Below are 24,617 nucleotides of genomic sequence, written 5' to 3' on the forward strand. Positions count from 1 at the left end.
TCCTCTAAGTAGTGTTTCCATTAAACTTCAGACCAGACCATGTTCGCTATATTGTCTTGTAAAATTAACCTGCTTGGAACGAGCAGTTGTGTAACCTTTCTTTGTTTACCTTCTGCAGCCCTCCTCTGTTTATACTCATTGCCAGAAGAAGTTCCATAGAGTGAGGTGTCCGGGATGTGGCTTTGTTCCTCCTCCTCCTCCCTTCTGTAGTTTTAATGATTGTTTGTTTATGCCAAGAGAACATTATGCTCCAGAGTTCCCTCAAAATAAGGCTTCTGGATCTTGTGAATAGCAATAACTTTATTGATCAAACTTCAATAACAGTTGAAACTCCTTCCAAATAAGATTGTAAAGAATGAGCCTCTTCAAGGCAAAATCAGGACAGCTTAGCAAGAAAGTCTTTTGCCACACTCACTTTATCGAAAAGCTGAAAGGAGCCCACATGCCAGATTCAGGCGAGCAGGGTACTGCAGCACACGCTTTTTTTTCCTGCTTTGTAAACAGCTCTGTGCAAAGTGGAACGAATTCCTTAGGTTGAAGAATAACTCTTGCCGAATAATCTTGAAAAATATGCACTGGTTTATCTAGATAGGCAATAGAGGGGACTTTGTGGTGAGCTTGTAAAAGTGGTTGTTCATGAAATTAAGTACCTTAGCTATGGTGATCCTTGGCTGATCATCCCCATAGCACTTATTTCCCAGTTGGTTTGCGCGTTTGATCCTAAGTTCTTCTGTCAAGTCGGGCAAATTCAGTACTTCAGGTAGCCATTTTTCCAGGAATGTAGCCATAGTTTGGTCTTCTATCGATTCAGCTAGTCCGATTAGTCTTATTTCGCCTAGACCTGTTCTCCAGATCTTCAGTTTATACTCCTCTTCCTTTCGCTTTTCAAGGGCATGTAGTTTGTTTGAAATCTATAGTAAGTCATCCTTTACTAAAGATATTCTTCCCTCTGCATTGTCAAGCCGATGTCTGTAATCGAAACTTTTTCAAATCAGATATTTGTTTGGAAATAGAATCCAGCTTGGTGTGTAAGGCTGCTACTACTGCTGCTGAGATTTCAGCAAAGGCTTCATTTCCCAGTGCAGATCTACTCACACTCTCTCTTGATCAGCAGCCATTTTTTCTGGGACCTCTTTGGTTTTTCTCGTTCCTTCTTACCTCCATTTAGGGGCATAATTGGCAATGTTTTCTGCATATATCTTGTCAATAGACATCTATTTAACCCTCCGGAAAGAGAATTCACTATTTGAGCCATGGATTGGTGGCGTTTGATTTTAGGAGGATGGCACCCGGAGCCCTCAATCACACGTCTGCCCAGGTTCACCACATCATGTGACCTTCTTGGTCCTTACTTTTAAGATTTTTACATGGATACGGCCCGCCTCATATGTTTTCTCATCTCTGGAAATCATCAACCAGGGCTTCATGTTCACAGCATAGTCATCAGCTTCAGATTCCATCGCCAACAATTTTTCGGCACATGAAAATACAAAAAAATGTTCCTATGACTATGCCCATGCTGTGAAAAGAACACCCAGTGCATTGAAGGGAGGAAACTGATCATCTACGATTTCGCTGTAATCTGAAGACCTGGTTGATCTCAGATTTATAAATGAATTTATCTTGACTGGCAACAGTGGCTCATGACTATTTTGTGTTATTTTATTGTAATGTATTGTAAATTGCTATGAAATCTTATGATAAGATCTATAATAATGATTCATACATTTTATAAATAAAAAAATAAATACATTGAGAACTTACTGAATTGACTTAAAATGATTTCCATTTTAAATATAATGGAGTGCGTAAGTATTTCTGTATGTGCCTGTCTCTCTAGAACAAATTTATGTGTTGAGAAATTGATTCTGTACTAGAAATTATTGTAAATAATTGAAAAACTAATAAAAATTAAGTCTGTTAAACTATTTCAAATGTCTAAAAAAAAAATGTATGGGGTGGAAAAATATTTATAATACTTGGAAACTAGCCAAACATTTTTATTCCCCCCCCCCCCCCCCCCCCCCTTATTTTATTTTATTTTTTTGCTTATTTTACTGCAGCTTTTTTTGGGAAGGGCAGTATTTGGCTTTTTTTTTTTTTTTTGCTGTTTATATATTTTGTCTATTTTTTGTATCTTTTCCTTTATTTCTTGCTTTCCTTGGGTTGTCCCTTTCCCTGTCCTCCAGGCACACACTCGCTACTCCCTTGTGCTGCTGCTTCCCCTCCCTCCAGCCTTTGTCCTTCTACATGAAGGAGCCCTAGGCTGTGGTGGTGGTGGTGGTTCTTGGACTCAGCCAGCAGTGGCATCTTTCCCTGGACCTGGCAGCTCTTCCCAGTTCAGTGCAGCACACCAAATTTTCCAGCCTAATAATGCATGTTACAACTATACGCTCCATTTTTCTTTTTTTTAATCCTTTCCATGAGATGCCTTCTACCACTGGCATGTTGTATCGCACACTAAAATAAGCAACTAAAGCTGGGTTTGATTTATAAAACTTTGTTTTTATGATAGTGGAACCTACTTTACTTTTGTAAGCAAAAAAAGCACTTCTGAGTTCTTTAAAAGGCTTCACATATATGTTCCTCTTCCTAATACAGGTCTATATTTGTATGGCATGGTATGCAGTAATACACACACTATGTAAGCAAGCAGTTAAGCAAAGTGTGCTCTCTCTTCCCAAACAGGATTCCATCTGAGTGCGACAGTGGTGCCCCCGCAGATAGTGCCTCCAAAAGGTGCCTATAACGTGGCCGTGATGTTTGACCGCTGTAGAATCACCTCATGCAGCTGCACCTGTGGAGCTGGTGCCAAGTGGTGTGCCCATGTGGTGGCCCTCTGCCTCTTCAGGATACACAATGTAGGTATTCATGCACCAGCAATAGCTAATAAGCGACTGTTGCTGACAGTTTGCAAGGGCTTTTTAAAGAATTCATGGGCCACCCATAGTTTGGCCCGAATGCTGCCGTGCAGGAGAGATGGGTCTGAGTCTCCTGGGCGTATCCTGCAAGATGCAGAATGCAGTACAGGGATGATCCATTTCATCCCCTGTAACGAAAAGGGGGCCAGGGCGGAGGGGGTAATCACTGCAGGTGCAGGAGCAGCTCTGAATGGTTCAGCATTTGAGGAGCTTCTCCTTCCAGCCCTCAGTTAGCATGGGGACCTGAATCACTTGCATTGTTGTCCTGGGAAGACCATGGATGTATATTCATTCTTCATCTGTCGGGTAAAGTGGTTTTGTAGTCTAATGCAACCGCTGTGCTCTTTTTCCTGTCCTGGCAGTCTTTGGTACATGAACTGAAGAGAGAAAGTGGCACTTAATTTTTGCCTATTGATTTAGACAACAGTTTACATTGCCCACAGGTCTTGCCAGATGTCCTAAATGACAGCAAAATACACACAGTTTAAAGCATCTAATAGCTCTAGGGCCATACTTTATTTATATAAAGTTTACTGCAGTGTGGATATCTGTTTCAGGGTATTAAAGCCCAAATGTGTGAGATTGGGGCTGGATTAGTGGCAATGGTGCACACCTGCTGTGCGGAGGTCAGGTCTTCCGCTGGTGGGAGTCCCAGTTGTTGTGCACCGGCACCATCTGATGGCTGGATATAACGTTCATGACTGCAGAATTCCAGAAGGAACCCTGCCAAGGACCTTTATGACTGATCTTAAATGAGTTGAGAAGGGATAGGGGGAAAAGTTCCAGGATGCTTGCTTATGGTGCAGGAACTTCCGCCTTGAGCAGGAAGAAACTACTGCACTTCTATTCACTCATCTCCTCACTATAGATAGTCCCATGGTTCCCTGGTGTGAAGTGCAGAAATAATTATAGAAAACTTCCCTTCCTAGCAGTAACTCCTTGGGCTTTTGTTTTTCTCCTTTTGTTCCTCCATGGCAACAGGCAGAATGGAGTTGTGCTTCACTGGTACCAATATTTATTTCTTTATTTAAAATCTTTTCTATACAGTCATTTAGTCCTGCACCATCACAACGGTTTACAGAGAGGCACATATATTTAAGTTTGGGTAATATTTTCTAACAAAGTGCCAATAAAGTTTGTTACATGTTTTAATAATATAAGCTATATGATAGGTGACATGGATCTTGTCCATTTATATGGACATACAGGTATAGTACTTTAAACTGAATTTATCTAGCATTAGTAGTTAAGTAATAGAGAAAAAATAATAAAATATGCAAATACGCATCTAGGTGACTTTGTGCTGTGTGTTGATGTTCTGTTGCCTGTTAGTGACTCCATAGGCTTTTATGCCTATGGCATCAAACTGGCTAAAAGACAGGAAACAGAGTAGGATTAAATGGACAATTTTCTCAGTGCAAGGGAGTGGGCAGTGGAGTGCCTCAGGGATCTGTATTGGGACCCTTACTTTTCAATATATTTATAAATGATCTGGAAAGAAATACGACGAGTGAGATAATCAAATTTGCAGATGACACAAAATTGATCAGAGTAGTTAAATCACAAGCAGATTGTGATAAATTGCAGGAAGACCTTGTGAGACTGGAAAATTGGGCATCGAAATGGCAGATGAAATTTAATGTGGATAAGTGCAAGGTGATGCTTGTAGGGAAAAATAACCCATGCTATAGTTACACAATGTTAGGTTCCATATTAGGTGCTACAACCCAAGAAAGAGATCTAGGCGTCATAGTGGATAACACATTGAAATCGTCGGTTCAGTGTGCTGCGGCAGTCAACAAAGCAAACAGAATGTTGGGAATTATTAGAAGAGGAATGGTGAATAAAACGGAAAATGTCATAATGCCTCTGTATCGCTCCATGGTGAGACTCCACCTTGAATACTGTGTACAATTCTGGTCGCCGCATCTCAAAACAGATATATTTCCTAGCGTGTAGCAGATGGACTCAAAACAAGTGGGTATAGTGTGCTCGTGCTAGCAGTTGGAGACGGATCTGACGTCAGCACGGGGTACATATACCCCCACAGGAAGTGCAGCAACTCAGTAATTTCTGTCTCCAAAGCAGTTTGGAGCTACCTTACGCTCGCTGAGCGTTTTTTCAAATTATAACGACTAAATTCTTAGCAGAAATCCTACCTGAAGACGAGCCCCGCACTCCTGCGGTGATACCCTCGGGTTCCTCCCCTAGTTGAGTTTCCCGAGGTGATTTCCGTGGTCCCTCGGAGGTAAGCGCCTGGGTCCGGTGGCCGGATCGTGGCAGGGGCCTAGCCCCCGAGTGAGAAGGGCTCGGGCGCGGCATAGAGGCAGCCTCGGTCCCGGTGAAGACTTAGCCCCCGAGCAAGACGAGTTCGGGCGCGGCTTAGAGGCAGCGGGTGCACTTCCTCGAGCGCGGCAGTGACGGTACTTACTCTCTCCCCCCGCAGCCGGAGACCGCCTGGGTCGCAGCCGGGAAGTGCCGAAGATCAGGTAAGGCATACATCTTTACTTGGTTTCCGAAGAGCGAGGACTAGCAGGGTCTGCATACGTGGCAGCCCGCCAAGGAGGTCACCATTTTGCCTGCCTGCTCGCCGTCGCCATCTGCCCTGGTTTGCCGCCTCGATCTAAGCGGGGCGACGGGCATGTATGTTAGGCGCCCGGGAATACTTGTGCGCCCATTGCTTGATAAGGCGCACGCTGATAGGCGCTCATTGATAGGAGATCAGACGCGATGGAGCTTATGAAAGCTCCTGTGGCCGCAGAGCCGGCACCTCCAGAATCAGGCATAAGAGCTCTAGGCCTCTGTTCAGCATGCCACCTCAGAGCCACACAGAGCGAGGAAGCAGACTCCCTATGTGCCCAATGTGAGGAGGCCCTGGGAGTTCCAGGCCAGGGCCGGTCTCAGCCCAGTTTAACTGCCAGTTCCTCAGGGAACACCCCGAACCTAGCAGGCCGCGGTGAGCAGCCAGGGATCCCCACAGACCTGGTGCCCCTAGGGCTAGAAGCTCATTCGCTCTCCTGGGTGGAATTATTCAAGGGGATTCATGCCTTCGTCAAGATACAGTCTGATCCCCGACTGGACCCATACGTACCGGATGACCCTGCCCCGGGACCCTCAAGACCTACGCAGATGACACAAAATTATGCAGAGTAGTTAAATCTCAAGCAGATTGTGATGAATTGCAGGAGGACCTTACGAGACAAAGATTGGGCTTCCAAATGGTAGATGAAATTTTAATGTGGACAAGTACAAGGTGTTGCATAAAGGGAAAAATAACCCTTGCTATAGTTACACGACGTTAGGTTCCATATTAGGAGCTACCACCCAGGAAAAAGATCTAGGCATCATAGAGGATAATAAATTGAAATTGTCAGTTCAGTGTGCTGTGGTAGTCAAAAAATCAAACAGAATGTTAGGAATTATTAGGAAGGGAATGGTTAATAAAACAGAAAATGTCATCATGCCTCTATTACTCCATGGTGAGACCGCACCTTGAATACTGTGTACAATTCTGGTCGCCGCATCTCAAGAAAAGATGTAGTTGCGATGGAGAAAGTACAGGAAAGGGCAGCCAAAATGATAAAGGAGATGGAACAGCTCCCCTTTGAGGAAAGGCTGAAGAGGTTAGGGCTGTTCAGCTTGAAGAAGAGACGGCTGAGGGGGGATATGATTGAGGTCTTTAAGATCATGAGAAGTCTTGAACGAGTAGATGTGAATCGGTTATTTACGCTTTTGGATAATAGAAGGACCAGGGGGCATTCCATGTAGTTAGTAAATAGCACATTTAAGACTAATCGGAGAAAATTCTTTTTCACTCAACGCACAATTAGGCTCTGGAATTTGCTGCCAGAGGATGTGGTTAGAGCAATTAGTGTAGTTGGGTGCAAAAAAGGTTTGGATAAGTTCTTGGAGGAGAAATCCATTAACTGCTATTAATCAAGTTGACATAGGGAATGGCCTCTGCTATTTCTGGCATCAGTAGCATGGGAGCTTCTTGCTGTTTGGGTACTTGCCAGGTTCTTGTGGCCTGGTTTGGCCTCTGTTGGAAACAGGATGCTGGGCTTGATTGACCCTTGTTCTGACACAGCATGGCAATTTCTTATGTTCTTATATTCTTAAATTGTGTTCAGTGTGTGAGAGTCTGGCCCATTGTATTCCTTTCTCTTCTCAAGTGTGAGACTTGAAGGATCTGTTAGCTTATTCTTCCACATTTAACATACCCCACAACTAGAAACCCTTAGAGAACAGCAAGAAGATTTGGTTTTATTGATAAAGGGATGGTAAAAGTTTGCATTTAGTTTTGCAAGCTGAAAAGAAAAAATGAATGAAAACGCACACACTCTAGAGAAATTGAGGTCAAATGTTGCCTGTTTGACCCTTTTGAATTGGGACAACCCAGGACCAACAGTCTGACTAAATATTTACTTTGCACCATTTGTGCTGACACAGACTTTTATTCGAAATGTGGTCACATTGGGCTGTGCATTTTCAAGTAGTGTTCTTAAATGTTTGGGAATGAGGTGAGCTATGATTTTTAATCCTATGATATTAAAGTTAGCACCTTTTATGGTCACTCAGATGTGTAAAATTGTATTGGGTCTATATGTACATGCCTGATTTTATAAAATAAATAAATAAAAATCATAGCAGAAGAATGAGATCAGCTGGCAGGGATTAGCACAGGTAACATGGAGTCATTTTCAGCTCTGCCCCTCCCCTACTTTCTTTCTACACCTGTGATATTACAAGTCATGTAACCCTAGTTCAGTGATATTCCCTTCCAGTCCTTGTGGGTTGTAAACAGGTTGGAATTCAAGATATCCCCAATGAATATGCATGAGAGAGGTTTGCATGCAGATTGCCTCAGTTGTATATAAATCTCAAATTCTGAAAATGCATCCTATTTGTGGTCCTCTGACTGGAAGTGAATACCACTACAAGTGCCATTTATGTTGTGTATCTCACTCAATATAGCTCTGCTGTCTTTCCTTTCTTTTAAAAATCAAAATGGATTATGCTCATATGCCAAAAAATGGCAGCAATCTTTTTAGATGTGTAGCACCTGGAAATACCTCTGTGTGAAAAACATAAACTTCACCATTAAAACTTAGTAGAACCATTCTTTACAGGAATGGTTATAAGTACTGAGTAAAGCAGCTATTTTAGGAGGGAGGGGTGGGGCTTCTTACATGTGATTTGTAGTCAGGTGTATATTTCCTTCTCCAGCTGTTGGTAGTACTGTGACAGGTACTGAACTCTCTCACCTGGCTGTTTCTGGCAGATTTTCCTTCTTTCGCGCCAACCCCAGCCTGTCCTTTCTGTGATTCTTAGATGAGACCTGATATACTAAAGGTTGTGGGGTTTTTTTTTTCTCATTTTGTATCTACAGGGAAAAATGCTTAGTAGATCCACCCATAGTTTGTATTGTGTGAGAGCTTTATATTTGAGCTGCCATGTTGTCTAGCTTACAGATGATATCTGTCCAGCTCTCAGGAAGCCTATCTTTCTCTTGCTTCAGGTATTGCTCTGTTAGGCCCTATGGCTATGGGTGGACAACTTCTTCCTGCCAGGGAAAGCTGCTGGGCAGCAGTTTGGGGAGTTCTGCAGAATCCATTGCTATTCTGTTCCTTAGTCAGAGCAGGTGGGAAACAGGTTCCAGCAACCAACTATTGTACTTAACCTGTGTCTATCTCTGCAGCAGCAGCAGCACACTGCCTCTTTGCACTATATGCTTCCAAACAGTAGCAGCCGTGGTTACAGGGAGTGTGGCACTTTATCCGTCCCTGAATGCACATAGCAGGGCCAGCTCCATATCTTCAGCAGTGAGCAGGCTGGGCTGTCCCAGCCATGTTTATAACAACTTAGTCTTCTGTGTTCAAGAGACTTCATGGAATGTAGATGAGAATAGGGCTCTAATGCATGTCTCACACTTCAAGCAAGAGACTGGCTTTACTAAAGCTTTCTTCCTTTGACTATGGAGAAAGAACTTACATTATTTTCTTTTAATTTAAAATATTTTAATTTTTTTTTTAAAAAATTCTATATTGCCAAGTCAGAAGATTCAAGATGGATTACAGAAGTAAAAATATTCATAATTAAAAGTTGATGAATTGGGCCCAAAGTGAGAGTACCTGGCTATTAAATTACATTTCCTTATTTGCACAAATAAGTCGCTTTCAATTATAAATAGGATGTGAGCAAATGAAGTTGACTGTTTTCTCTCTAATAGAAGAGACATTTGAGAAACTGGGAGGAAAGGTTAAATTAAAATTTCTCCACTCCAAAAATATGGCATATTTTGTGACCACTGAATTTTTCTCACATTAGATATAAAGGTCAATGAGCAGGTTGTAGGTGAAATGTTTTTCATGTCCTGAATAAACACATTTTTTACTTAATTTTCAAGAGAGATGCCTTGATGCCCTGCATCAGCCTGATGAAGGAAGGAAGAATATTACCTAAGCATACATCATGCATAGTTTATTTTGTATTCTTGATATGTTGTATGCCATCTTGTAGGCTCTGTAGAATAGGAGGATTATAAATTCGGAAATAAAATAAATACCAGATAAAGGGAGCATAGCTCTCAAAAGTTACTTACAAATGTATGAAGTTAGTCCTGTTAAACTAACAAAAGGTATCACCTATAACTTATCTTTTTCTATGTATGTTTGTTATATAACCATGCTACTTTTCACATTAGGCTAATTTATTGGGCTAATCCTGTGCAGGACTGCTGGGTTTGAATTGTTAGGCTCGTGGGTGTCAATAGAAATAGTTTGCTGTGGGCCTGCGCAATAGGTAGGATGATTTTCTGAAGACCATCAGTCACCATGTTGCACAAGAGGGGGGATTGTGACCATTCATGATGCCAAAAGGAACAAAATTTCAATACTTTCTGGAAAATGCAAATACAATTTCTATGACGCAAAAAGCCTTGAACAAATTCTTGATGAGGGAACAGATTCTCACACACTGAGGGAAGAATAATTATGCTGGGTTACATAATTCACCTTCTAAACAAAGGAGACTGCCTATATTCTTTGGCTCTAAAGGAAGCCTACACCCACTTAGAGCTGCATCCCAGTCATGGGAAGTATCTCAAATTTGTAGTAGGGACATTATGCACTGCTTTTTGCCTTATCCTCAGCAGTGTGGATATTGCTGCAACAAAGGCAAGACAATTTTTCATTTCTATGCAAGCTGGGGGGTTTGTGTGTTTCTATACTTGAACAATTTGCCTTTGGTCCAATCCCCCATCTCGGTGAATCCTTACAGGTATTAAAGGACTGAAAAGTTCCCTGCCACAAAAGTCAAAATGAAAAGTGTGCTAAGACTTTAATCATAAGCCCAATCCCTGCCCTCCCCAGTCAGACCTCCCAATGTGCTCAGCATGACCAGGAGCTTAGAACTAGTGTCTTTCCTGGTGCATCCAGTGTCACTCTGACGCAAGTTCTGAAATCCAGTTGCAGTGAGCACATGGGTATGGTTTGGCTGTTTTTTCTTTAGTCGTGGCTTCCTTTATGCAACCCTCCCACACAGGCCATGTTTGTGGAGTAATCTTGAAATTGTTGAACAACCAACAATTTCCCCAGTCTTGTCAAAGACCTCTAGTTCTTTTAAAATAATCTTAAGTATCTTGGTCACCTTCTGTATCAGTTTCCTTAATCCACACTACTGACTTTGAAGGAATGACCTGGTCATGGCAGTGTCTTGGAGGTGCTAAATTGTTTCCACTTTACAGTGATGGACCTGAGAGTTTACCAAGTAATATTCAAACAAATTGACTTTTTTTTTTAATAACCTTCCCAAATTTCTCTCTTTCCTAGTGTGTAGACAGATGGACTCAAGACCAGTGGGTTTATGCTCCCCTGCCAGCAGATGGAGATGGAGCAAGCTGATGTCATAGTATATATAATCCTACAGTGACCCCAGCCTGTCAGCATTCTCCGTCTCCACCAAGTGGTGGAAGTGCATCTCCCTATGGGGATTGCTTTGAGCTTTTTGAAAGGAGAAACTTGAAATTCTAAATTCAGGAAAAGAAAGCCCTGCTCTCCTGCGGTGATATCTAAAGGTCCCTCCCTCAGTTGAGAATTCCTGAGGCGATTTCCATGGTCCCTCTGAGGTGTGCCTTCGTCTGGTAACTGGGTTTCCCGGCGTGGACTTAGCTGCTAGTTCAGCTGAAAGGCAGCAGGTGCAGTAGCCGAGCACGGCGGTGACAGCAGATGCCCTCTTCCCCTGTGGCCAGAGGGGGTTTCAGGACTTCCTCTGGTCTCCATTCTTGGTGCGCCGTACCAATGTTCGTTCCAGCTCCCATTGGGATTGGGGAACTGGGAAGCCTGGTGGGTTCAGCGGCCCCCGGTGGGTAAGACCCTGCACTTAGGCCTTTTTCTTGCACACTGCGTGGTAGGCAGCAGCAGCCGTTTTCACGTGCTCTTGTGCATGTTCTGCTGCCCTCTATAGACCGTCAGTATGTGCAGTGTCGGCTCTCCGCACATGTTATGCGCCCTGTTTTGGGGGGCACTTTTTAGGTGCACAAACTTTTATTTATTTTTTTTTTTTTGCATGTGCCTTGCCTTGCTTTCTTCTAGGCACTTATTTTTGGGCACATTTCATTTTTGAGCGCAAGCTGTTCAGACACGTTTACCGCAGTGATGACACCGGTAAGCAAGAAGCCTAAGTGTCTTCCTATTTGTGTTGCCTGTCATATTAGGGCTTCTCAGCCTGACCTGGCTTCTAACCTGTGTCAGCGCTGCTCAGACGCTCAGGGCGAGTTGTCTTCCTCTGATTTTTGCTAAGCTTGGCTCTTCCAATTCTGGTGATGGGTTGGTCATGGCCTTGACTGGGAGGACACCAGATCTTGGTTCTTCTCTTGCGAGGGAGGTTCTGTAGGACCAGTTTCAGTTTATTCTGGGCTTGGTCTGGACCTGGCTGCTTTTTCTTGAGTAGAATTTTTTTCAAGGCTTTTTTCAGGCACATTCCTCCACCTCTCCCCCATTTCTGTCTGGTTAGACCCTCAGCTGGTGGCTCCTTCCTCTTCCAGTCCTATGCTTAAGTGCTAGTACTCACCTCTGCTCCCTGTGTGTGTTCCCGACAGGAATCTGGATGGCACTGATGGTGAGGTCAATCCTGATTCCCTGGAAGATGGGGAATTTCTCCAGGGCTGGAACCGTATCGTACCATGTTGCGGTTCTTTCATAGAGATGAACTGCTGGCCCTGATTTCCTAGACCTTGAAACAGCTGGGTGTCTCTGGTTTGGATGCTATGTCTGAGCTGAGGAAGAATCCCATTTTGGTTTCCTTACGTAAAGCCTCTTGTTTTTTACCTGTGATGGATGCCATTCAGGAATTGATTGATCTGGAATGGAATGCCCCAGACGCAAATTTTAAAAGGGAAGACCTGTACTCCCTGGATCCAGCTGTGAGAGAGCATTTGCGGTTTACCAAAGTGGATGCTCTGTTATGTCCTGTTTCCAAATGGATGACTATCCCCGTAGAGGACAGATTGGCCTTGAAGGATGTATATGATAGGATTGAGGCTATTCTTAAGCAAGCCTTTGAGGCAATGCCGATGAATTTACAGATTGCCTCCTGTTGTGCCCTAGTGCTTCTCTCTCAGGAGGTTGATGAGTCTGGAGGGAATTCGAGTGGTCATGGAGCCTGCTGCTGCCTTTTTAGCAGACGTAGGCTGTGACTTGCGAACTTGGTCAGCTGATGCTTCCAAAGCCAATCTTACCAAGATGCCCTTTAAAGGCTCGCTCTTGTTTGAGAGCGAGTTGGAGAAACTGGCCAGTAAGTGGAGCGAGTTTTCGGTGCCTCAGTTGCCAGCGCCCCTTTTGGTATGGGGGTCGTTTCTGGGGTTCCAGGCATTTTCATCCCTACAGAGGGACAGCCTTTTAGCGGACCTTGCCTTTCAGTAGGACTCAGTCCTTTCATCCTTGACAGCTCAAGAGAGGAGTGGGCTCAGGTGGTGGACCTTCCCGAGCTTCCCAATGAAGGTTTGCTGACCCACCTTCTGGAACAGGAAATAGGGGGATTCTTTCTCTCTCTTATCGGAAATGGGTCGATTGTCAGACCAGTGGATCTTGGAGGTGATACGCGGAGGGTATGCACTGGAATTTCGCAGTATTTCTCAGGACGTGTTCATGGTGTTCCCTTGCCACTCCCCACAGAAGAAGCAGGCAGTGGAGTTCATGCTTCAAAGGCTCCTCAGACTGAGGGCTGTGGTTCCGGTGCGCACATCTCAAAGTATGGGGTGATATTCCATTTATTTTGTTGATACCAAGAAGGAGGGCTCCTTTTGTCCTGTCCTGGATCTCAAGAGGGTCAACAGTCACTTGAAGGTGACTCATTTTTGAATGGAAACCTTACACTCTATAATGGTGATGCAGTCGGGGGAATTTCTGATCTCCTTGGATCTGTCAGAGGCTTACCTTCATTCGGTTGGAACACCAACGCTTTCTACGCTTTGCGATGTTGGGGCGCCATTATCAGTTTCAGGTGCTGCCTTTTGGTGTAGTCAATGCTCCCAGAACATTTTCCAAGATTACGGTGGTGATAGCAGGGGCCTTGCGAAAAGAAGGAATCCTGGTGCCACACATTTGGATGACTGGCTGATTCGAGCCAAGTCTCAGGAAGAGAGCTGCCTGGTGACACACAAGGTGATCTCCTTATTGCAGGAGCTGGGTTGGGTGGCTAGTCGTCAGACTGGTCTGGGTTCTTGAGTTTCTTAGGCATGCTGTCTGTGTTGATTGTGAATATATTAAAAATGAGGGGAACAATTTGGAGATGATGGGGGGGGGGGGGAACCACAACAAATTTGTGAAAGTGATTTTTCCCCCCCCCCATTTTCCCTTAGGAAGATTCATTAGCAAAAATGACTTGGTTTTCTGAGTGAAACTAAACGAGTACAAGCTTTGTAATTCTGGCATATGTTTTTGGGTGGGAAGCCCTGAGGGAATGATGGTGACTGTGTGAGCATGGTTCTTTACTCTGATCTCTGTATCACTGGAGTTTGGGAGGAGTTACTCATGAGCTGAGGGACATGTTAAAACCACATCAAGGATCAGGTGGAGGACTTTGGTTAGATTCAAAGAAGAAAAAAGAGAGCCTGTGTTTGAAATGAGAAAAGCTGCACCATGCTGGGACTGCTTAGCATTGTATTACATGAGGCTTACATAAGAGTTCATTGACACAGCAACATTCAGACCCTGAACACTGGGGAATCATTAAAAGGAAATGTAAGGATGGGCAAAGACATCACCTGGGGTTTAACGGTGCTGAAAAGAGAACGATGCCCATCTTGTATAATGGTTCAAATGTTCCCTTGGAAAATAGTAATGGAATATGTGCCAAATATTCCTGCTTGTAATGTGAATTGAATAATATGAAACCAGGTAATGGAGGAAAAATGACTTTATTTTTTTATTTTGGTTCCCTGAATTACTATAAACCACCGTAACCAGATTAGCGTGGGCGTTTAGTTTACGCATTGGTTGTGGTAGTATCTGCCCTGTATCAACTAAACATTTTATTTTTAAGTTCTCTTGCTTCCGGTTCTTGAAATGCTGCCTTCCCAGTTTTCTGGAGCTCCTATTGGAAGCAGGGTCACCAGCGACCTTGCACTCACTGGACTTGATAGGTTTATGCTGTATGTAAAGGCATTTGGGGACAGTCTTCTCATTCCGTGTGAGGGCATTTGTGGCACTCTTCCAAACATTCTCAGCTGTTCATGAGAGTGGCAGATAAGCAACTTAGAAAAAAAAAAACCTGACAACTCGTAAGGTTCAATTTTCAGCAGGGCACCTAACGTAAAAAGATATACTTGCAGTTTTTGGGGAGGGGAGGCTGACAGTTTCCTTTGGCTTCTTTTGATCTTCCCACTTAGACCTGAGGCTGAGATCCAGTGCCATGAACCTTTTTTCGCAAATACCTGGTGATCTCCTCTTCTAGCCCAGTCGCCATAGTGATTAGTCCTTGGCATCTTCCAGGACCCTGCAATCATGATCCTTAAAATCAGCCGCTAGGCAGTGCCATTGAAAGGGGAGCAGAAGCCCTGGACTGGAAATCAAACTTGGGTCCTCTGCATGGTGATGCACAGTGCTGCTGCTGCCACTAAACCACTGGGTGGCCTGGATGTCTTAAACCTGCACAATTCAACCTGATAACTGAATGCAAAATACCTGCATAATTTGAATATAGGACTGTTGTGCAGATACAAAGTATGTGTGCACCTTAAGCTGTTTTTAAATGAAGGTGTCTGTTTATGAAGCTCAGAAGTGGTTTTATAAATGTACCCACATGATGCCTTTCTTTGATTTGGCTTAAAGTACATGCGTTATAAGTGCGTGCTTTCAGGTGACTGGAAATCCACTTTTGCAGCTTCAGACAGTCTGCCCATGTAATCCTTCTATTGGGCCCATAGATCCCACTTTAAAAACATACACCGAAATGTTGTTTACTGGGCATATTGGTTTCTTTGCAGTGATGCAGGGAGTTTAACTAGCATACATTGGGCAGCTTTCAAAGTCCCTGGCCTCATTTTACCCCACAGTCTTTGATCCTGTCTTCAAAATAAAAGTACTCGTGTATCTTCACTATAGGGCCGATACAGTACAGTGCGCTCCAGCGGAGCACGCGATTGGACGCGTGTTTTCCCTTACCCCTTATTCAGTAAGGGGCGGAAAACGCGCGTCCAACCCGCCGAACCTAATAGCGCCCTCAACATGCATGTTGAGGGCCCTATTAGGTATTTGCGCACGATTCAGAAAGTAAAATGTGCAGCCAAGCTGCACATTTTACTTTCAGAAACTAGCGCCTACCCAAAGGTAGGCACTAATTTCTTTCGGCACTAGGAAAGTGCACAGAAAAGTAGTAAAAACTGCTTTTCTGTGCACCCTCCGACTTAATATCATAGGGATATTAAGTTGGAGGTCCCGAAGAGTAAAAAAAAATAAAAAATTGGAAGTCGGCCGGCAGCTGTCGGGTCGAAAACCGGATACTCAATTTTGCCAGCGTCCGGTTTCCGAGCCCGTGGCTGTCAGCGGGTCTGAGAATCGATTCTGGCAAAATTGAGCGTCGGCTGTCAAACCCACTGACAGCTGCTGTTCCTGTCAAAAAGGAGGCGCTAGGGAAGCGCTAGTGTCCCTAGGGCCTCCTTTTGCCCGTTTCTACCGCTGGGCCTCATTTAAATACTGTATCACGTGCACAGGCGAGTGGCCTGTGCGCGCACTGGGAGAGTGGGTGGTCGCCCGCTCTCCCGCGGACTTTACTGAATCGGCCTGTATGAAAATTATCATGGGGAAAAGTACGTGCCTGCACTTGCACCTGCTTTTTCTATACTTCGGTGGGCAATAACGTGCCTGGGTTTGAAAATTCAATCTCCACCCATTCTTTCTCGTCCAGGCTGAACATACTGCCAGAAACACCACCACCTGAAAGTGTGCATGCGCTGGGACCTGAGGGTACTCTTAGCCTGGTTAAGAGTGGGAAAATTTCAGCAGCACTTTTACTCGGGCAATTGCTTTTTAAGATTGCCTTCATTCTCTCATTACATTGGTTTACCTGTATGTTGAAGATACAAATTTAGAATCTGTGGTTATTTTACATAAACTTCTATATGCTGAGATGGGTTGTACAGTGGTACAACAGTTATGTTGGTATGTCCCAGCTTGAGATTTGAGGTCTGCAGGTACACATTTACTTAGGCTACCAGCAGCAGAGATCTATAAATTAGAGCTTGTGTAAGTGAGCCTTTTTTTACACAGGTCCCAAATTATGAAATGATCTCCCAATAAAAATAAGATCTTGGAGAGATATTAAAGTTTTTAGGAAGATGGTCAAGGCACACTATTTTAAGATGACATTTGAATAAATATGGTTTTATTAGTTTTGTTTGTATTTTGATTATATTTGCTGTTTATATTGTTTGGTGATTTTCTGAATGTATTTTACATAATCTGCATTGGATTTATGAATGGAAGCTGTGGAATAGAAAAATGTATAATTTAACTATTGCATATTTCTGAATGCATAATGGTTTGTTAGACCTACTAGCAACATCCTACTTCTTTGCAAAAGCAAATCTGGTTTCTTGCCTGCTGACCTGTTCTATCTCAGAGACAGTTTGTTTGCTGCAGTATTACTTGTACTTTATACAGCAGTAGTTCTAAGCTCCTACTTCTTTATCGTTAAATCTAGTTGATTTATATACTTCCCCCTCCAAGATAGAAATAGAATTTAAAAAATCATGTACTCAAGAGGATTTAATTACCACCTTACCCAATGCTTTAGAAAGCCTAGACACCTCCACTGCTGAAAATGCAGTTTTTTCTTGGAATAAGATCATGTCAGAGTTGGCTGTCATCTTATGCCCCCACGCTTAAGAAATGTATCACCCCATTTTCTAAAAACAAAGCACCATGGTTTAATTCTGAGTTAAACAGTATGAAAAGAGAATTGCATCACCTGGAAAGAAAATGGCATAAACATCCTAATCCTTCGTCCATAGCTTGTTATAGAAGTAAGCTTACCAAATACAGATCCAAAAATAAATTCATCTAAAGGAGACTTTTATGCTACAAAAATTCACAAATTTTAATTTAATCCTTGGATGCTCTTTTCATATGTCTCGGAACTGATGAATGTCAAACAGAAGATCATAATAGGCAATACGAAAAACAAAGCAAATGAATTTGCTAACATTTCAGTGAGATAATTCAAAAACTAATTAGCAATTTAGCCTGTCCTAGTCATAAGAACATAAGAAAATGCCATACTGGGTCAGACCAAGGGTCCATCAAGCCCAGCATCCTGTTTCCAACAGTGGCCAATCCAGGCCATAAGAACCTGGCAAGTACCCAAAAACTAAGTCTATTCCATGTTACCATTGCTAGTAATTTCTCTGCCCATTAATCCATGTCCTAAATGGTCAGTTTTTGACACTGTTTCATCAGAAACTGCAAATTTATTTAAAAAAAAATTAATCCCGCTGCCCATCCCATTGACTCCATCCCTATAAAAGCCCTTCAATCCGTCAATGATATCTGCCAGAGAGCTGGCTAAAAAATCAGGAACTCCTCTCTGGACGAAGGTAAAATTCCAGATTCATTAAAATGTGGGATGATCAAACCTATTCCAAAAAATGCATAGTTAAATACAGATACACTATCCAGTTTTCGACCAATTTCCACTCTCCCTCTCGGGCCGATACAGTACCCGCCATTGGATGCGCGTTTTTCCTTACCCCTTATTCAGTAGGGGCTGAAAACGCGCGTCCAACCCGCCGAACCTAATAGCGCCCTCAACATGCAAATGCATGTTGATGGCCCTATTAGGTATTCCCGCGCGATTCAGAAAACAAAATGTGCAGCCAAGCCGCACATTTTGCTTTCAGAAATTAGCGCCTACCCAAAGGTAGGCGCTAATTTCTTCGGGCACCGGGAAAGTGCACAGAAAAGCAGTAAAAACTGCTTTTCTGAGCACCCTCCGACTTAATATCATGAGGTCCCGAAGGGTAAAAAAAAGTAAAAGAAAAAAAAAATTTGAAGTCGCCCGCAGCTGTCAGGTCGAAAACCGGACGCTCAATTTTGCCAGCGTCCGGTTTCCGAGTCCGTGGCTGTCAGTGGGCTCGAGAACAGATGCCGGCAAAATTGAGCGTTGGCTGTCAAACCCGCTGACAGCTGCCGCTCTGGGCTAAAACGAGGCGCTAGGGACACGCTAGTGTCCCTAGCGCCTCCTTTTGCCTGTTTCTACCGCCGGCCTCATTTAAATACTGAATCGCGCGCACAGGCGAGTGGCTTGTGCACGCGCCGGGAGAGCAGGCATTCGCCCGCTCTCCCGCAGACTTTACTGAATCGGCCCGTCTGTTAGCAAAATTGATTGAGAAAGTGGTCAATCAACAGTTGATGGAACATTTAGATAATAATCACCTTCTCTATCCCGCTCAATTTGGCTTCCGTAAGTCTTTTAATACTGAAACATTACTGACGTCATTTCTGATATAATAAGGGGTCTGGACAGTGGTAAAGCATATTTTTTAAATTTTATTAGATATTTCTTTGGCTTTCGACAGTGTCAACCATGAAACTCTGATAAAGAGATTAGAAGAAATAAGTATAGCAGACACTGTCCTGGCATGGTTTAGATCCTTTCTGGCCAATACAGCATATAAAGTTAGACTAGATGGTACAGAATCAGATATAATTCAGCTTAGTTCTGGAGTCCCTCAAGGCCTCATCCCTTTCGCCTACTCTTTTTAATATTTATATGGCACTCCTTTGTAAATTTTTAGCAGGTATAGATTTAGTACATTTTATATCGCAGATGACGTGCAAATTTTACTTCCGATGGAAGGCTCTTTTGATTCCACACTAAAACTCTGGAATATGTATTTTAAGTCCATTCAGCGTTTACTCAATTAGATGCATTTGTCATTAAATCACTCAAAAACAGAAATTCTATTAATTTGTAATAAAATAAACGAAAGGGTATTAACAAACTAAAGCACTAAACAATTTCCAAATCATTACTAACTAGGTAAGAGATTTAGGTTTTATTCTAGACAAGGAATTCAATTTTAAGGGGGCTACAAATAAAATGATGAAGGAAGGTTTTTATAAATTACAAATTAAAAAAATAAATAAATTAAAACCACTATTACACATGAATGATTTTAGAACGGTCCTTCAGGCCCTGCTATTTTCCAAGCTAGATTATTGCAACACCCTACTATTGGGCCTTCCGGCTTCAACGATTCGTCCTCTACAGCTCTTGCAAAATGCAGCAGCACGGCTGTTAACAGGAAGTAAAAAGCATGACCATATTACCTCAATCCTAAAAGAACTTCATTGGCTCCCCATTTTCTATAGAACCCAGTTTAAATGCTTAACAATAATTCATAAATCAATGTATGGGGAAAAAATAGATGGTTAAACGCGGCTTTGCACATCCATACGCCTCAACGTAACCTACAATCCTCAGGTAAGGTCCTACTGTCCATCCCATCGCCCAGCCTGGCACACTTAAATATGGTTCGCGACAGGGCGCTGTCTCTCACAGGCCCAAGAATATGGAACGCACTACCAGCTGACCTGAGGCTGGAATCTCATCCATATACTTTAAAAAAACAAACAAAAAAACAAACAAACCTCAAAACATGGCTGTTCGAACAGGCTTTTTAACACTGAAGTCACTCTCTCTCCTTTCCCCCCTTCCCTTCCTGCCCTCATCTCAATTATTGATAAGTTATGTTAGTTGTTTAGAAATTTGGTATATTTTAATGATTGTATTTTAAAGTGATGATGTATTTTAGAAGCTGTTTGTTTTTATTTAAAATAATGTTTTACATTTTGGTTTGAATGTCTTAAATTGTAAACAGATATGAAGTTTTTTACGAATACCGGTATAAAAAAGTGTATAAAAAAATAAAAAGTTGCTATATAGTTATAGAAAGCCTTGGATCCAAAAATGTCATTAGTGGAGATTTAGCACCCCTGGTCACAGTGTCAATTGCATCATGGAAGTCCTGGGTGACTGTTTCACTTATTTTGGGTAGATTTTAGGAGTTTACATAGGAACAACTTGACTTTTAGTGTCTTATGTCTTTTCATTGCATTTTAAAATTTGTTACATGCATAAACTGCATTTTATATGCGTTAATTTAATTTTACACACAAGTTAATGCATATAAACAAACAAAATTTAATGCATATACCTACCGGTAGTAGATTCTCCCACAGTCCTGACTATACATAATAGTGTTGGTGACACAAAAATATTTCCAGTAATAATTTATCTAGAAAGGCTGAAGTGGAGATTAGAAACCATAGATGTATATATGTGCAGAGGTTAAATGATGATTTGCCAGTGCTATGATAGTCTGCCTCCTAGGAGGCAGCAGTATGTGCTGCTCGTATACCATCATCTGGTGAGAGAGAGAGTGTCTCTTTGAGCAGGCTGTCTGCACTTCAAGCCACAAAGGGATATGCTCTCTGCAGATGCAAAATTGGGAAAAACTGCAAATGCTTAAATTCAAGATCCTTCAGGCATGCTCCCTTGCTATCCCACACGTCTGCGTATATCTGTCTGCTGGAAGAACTTTGTCAGGGCCCTTCCATCCGCTAGGTTTAACATGCAGTGACATGGGAAGTTGGAAGAATATTCACTGGAGTTGAGCAGGGCTCCCCAATCTTGTCCTGGTAACTCTAAAACTAGCTGGGTTTTCATGATGTCTACAGTGAATATGCTTGAGTGGTCTTCATATACTGGATTTCATGCATATTCATTGTGGATATCTGGGAAAACTCAACTGGCTGTGGAGTCACCAGTATAGCTTTAGGAAGTTTTGGGATAGAGAATAGAAAGCCAGAGGTGAGGAGACTTTCTAGCAAATTGTGTAATAATAAAGCTATTGGATCATATCTTAGTTCATATTGTGAGAAGCCAGGAAAATTTGTTTTGAAGACAGTATGTTTTCACATTGTAGAAACTGAGTGTGTAAAAGAATGATTTAGCTAATAAACTTCTTTCATAATGAAAGAAATACATTCAAGCCAAAGACCATGCTCTTAGGGAGTGACTTTTAGCAATGGATGGACTTTTTGTCAATATGCATCTTCAGTCTCTCCCTCTTGGACTTTCCAGGAAATTATGATCCTTTGCATTAGAACAATGAGATGTTCTGCAATAGAGTACAGGAAAGGAAGTGGTTCAGTTGTCAAGGTTTCTGAGCTGGTACGCAGGCAACAGCTTCACTAATTTTGGTGGGTGTGTGATAAGACATAGCAGAGGAAATGGATGTTTAAGTACTAGCATGATTTAGCTTTTGTGGACTTGTATACACAGAGCTCAGCTCTCCTTTTTTGTTTCTTCTCAGGCATCTGCAGTTTGTTTGCGAGCACCAGTGTCTGAATCTCTGTCCAGATTGCAGAGAGACCAGTTACAGAAGTTTGCTCAGTACCTCATCAGTGAACTCCCGCAACAGGTAAAGGAAGATAGTACTATCTTGATACCCACTTCTTGCCACAAAAAAGGCCTTGGTTAGGTGGAATCTCAGATCAGATGTAAGTTTTCTCTTGTCCTTTTGGTGCTCCAAGCTGGTCACTACTGGGTTTACATCCCCATGAACTTGAATACAGTATGCAGCTACCCGAGATTATTCCCTTTTTGAATCCTTGATGTCTTTCTCATGTAACCTAATCAATGCAACTGACAGTCCTGGGCCAACATCACAGGCTGCACTCCACAAGCATCTTGAACCTGGCAAATAAGTGATCAGCTATGATAGTGAAGACTACCTCCCAGGAACTGCAAGTGCTGGCTCTATAGCATTCCTGCCCCTGTTGGTCCAAGGAGCAGGAAACAGGTTCAGGAAATGAACCTGGATCTCTTGCCTGGTAGTGGGCAGTACAGTACTGCTGCTGATCCCTCTGGTTGACCCTCTCCACTGCTGTTCTTAAAAAGATGTTGGGAATGGATATTATAAGCAGGGTGGATGATTTGCAAGAGAATATCTAAAATGGCTAGTTCTCACAGGACAAGCAGGATGGTAGTCCTCACAAATGGGTGACATCGAGGATGGAGCCCTGTACGGAAAACTTTTCTGTCAAAGTTTCAACAAGCTTTGACTGACACTGGCACACTGGGTGCACTGAGCATGCCCAGCCTGCAATTATCCCTGTGAGCCACAGGTGTCTCCCTCAGTCTTCTTTTTTCCGCTCTGCAGTCAGCATAGCGGTTGGAGCTCTGTGAGGATTTTTTAACTAATTACCTCATGGAAACACTTAACTTTTCACTTCAAAAAACACTTTTCCCTGCACAGGTCTCCCTCCGCGTACGTTTTTACGACGCTCGGTGAGTACTAATTCTTATTTTTCGGTCGGTTTCTGTCACTATCTTAAGGCTGTTAACTGACTGAAGCCTTCCCTTCCCCCATTTTTCAGTTAACTTTAAACAGCTTGCGAGTGTCTCTGTGACACTCTGCTTGCTTATGCTAGTGGGGTAGGGATTTTTTCCTTAACTTTAGGACCTCTGTAGCTTCAAGTCCTTCGTTCCCTGGTACCCTCACGCAGTCGATACCTATCACTACACGGGTACCCTCCTAAACCGCCCTGGGCTTTTATATGTCATCAGCGCCCCTCCCCCCACGGTGCCCTGATGCCTTTATCCATGTTTTTTGCTTTTCAGTGCTACCAGGCTTTTTTCCTCCTACGCACTGTTTTTTTCCCTTGGGCTTCCTCGGTGCCGTCCCTACTCGGATGCATGCCATTGACGCACACGCTGTTAGTCACTGCCATGCATACTCGGGTCGCCGCCACCGTTGCCCGAGACACTTTTTAACGATCCCAGGGTCACTTCATCGATGCCACCCCCTTTTTGGGGATGCCATCGATGCCCCATCCTCCCCACCGATGTCCGGCCCTTTTCCGTCGGTGGGCATCGGTGCCACATCGATTTCGTCGGTGGGCATCGATGCCGGATGGTCCCCTTCAGTGGACATCAGTGCCGGATGGTCCCCATCGATGGACATCGGTGCCGGATGATTTGTCCGTCGATGGCATCGGTGCCGGATGGCTTGTCCGTCTGGCATCGGTGCCAGGTCCTTTTGCATTGATGGACACCGATGCCCAGGTGTTTCATCCATGGGCATCTATGTTAGAATGCATCCATCGAGGGCAGTCGATGCCAGGCTGCTCCCATCTGTGAAATTCGATGCCCAGGTGGGTCCCATCGGTGGGTATCCATGCCGGCTCGATTCCGTGGATGGGCGTTGATGCCAATGCCAGCCTTATGGCTGGCATCGATGCCCATGCCGATTCCAGGACTGGCGTTGATGCCGGGATGGAATTCATCGACTGGGAGATCCATGCCATCGATTCCATACATGTCCATATCGATGCCACCGACACACGTGTCTGGGGCACCGATGCCATGTACACTTGGAAATCTGAGTCTGTCCAAATCGATACCGTCAACGTCTGTGGCCCTATAGTTGATGCCCGTGGCCATGCCACAAACGGCATAAATGCCCGCCTCCATGCATCGATGCCCTCGACACCTCCGTTTTCCTTTGGTGTCCTTGACGCCCTATTGATTCGACTTTGACTCAGTCGATGCCGGTATCTTTTTCAATAACGGCAATGTTTTTCGATTATTCGATTCCACATCGTTTCAAAGATACCTATGCCACTGCTGTCAGTGCCCGTCACTGTCATCATTCTCCTGGCCAGTCATCGACGATTTTTCATACCCATTTTGATGATATCCTCGAAGCCCCTTATGTTGCCTTCAATATCGTCAATACCGACATAGCACCGCCACATAATACCCTCGCCTCCTCACATTGCTCCACGCTTTGGGTTTTTTTTTAAGCCCCGTATTAGCTTAAGACACTCCATTGTGTCAGGAGCAGAGCAGGCGTGCTGACAGTTCATCATCGATCGCCTTCCAGGACGACGAGGGCTTCCATCTCGGCGCTGGGGAAAGACCGGGCCGAGCACCGTGGCACCCATCATCGCCGACATCGTGATCGTCCGCCGCTGACGCCATCCAGCACATCGGTGCCATCCTTCTCCAGGCTGGACAACGCTCGGGCAGAGCGACATCACCACTGCCATCAGCACTGTTCCTACAGTTTTGGAAGTCCTTGGTGATCCAGAACTTCCGGATCCAGGTCCGACGGCTTCTGCATTGGCGTCA

The 24,617-nt window shown here is 43.6% G+C and overlaps 1 protein-coding gene across 1 annotated transcript in view; it reads left to right on the forward strand.

The window, feature by feature from the left end:
- Positions 1-24,617, forward strand: part of ZSWIM8 (zinc finger SWIM-type containing 8) — a 328,217-nt gene that overhangs the window by 61,654 nt on the left and 241,946 nt on the right. The window contains exons 5-6 of the mRNA XM_029608976.1: positions 2,689-2,861; positions 21,796-21,903. Coding sequence (XP_029464836.1) covers positions 2,689-2,861; positions 21,796-21,903 — 281 coding nt within the window. The remainder of the gene's footprint in view (positions 1-2,688; positions 2,862-21,795; positions 21,904-24,617) is intronic.

This window comes from Rhinatrema bivittatum, chromosome 7, assembly GCF_901001135.1.
Source record: "Rhinatrema bivittatum chromosome 7, aRhiBiv1.1, whole genome shotgun sequence".
NCBI classification, from domain to species: domain Eukaryota; kingdom Metazoa; phylum Chordata; class Amphibia; order Gymnophiona; family Rhinatrematidae; genus Rhinatrema; species Rhinatrema bivittatum.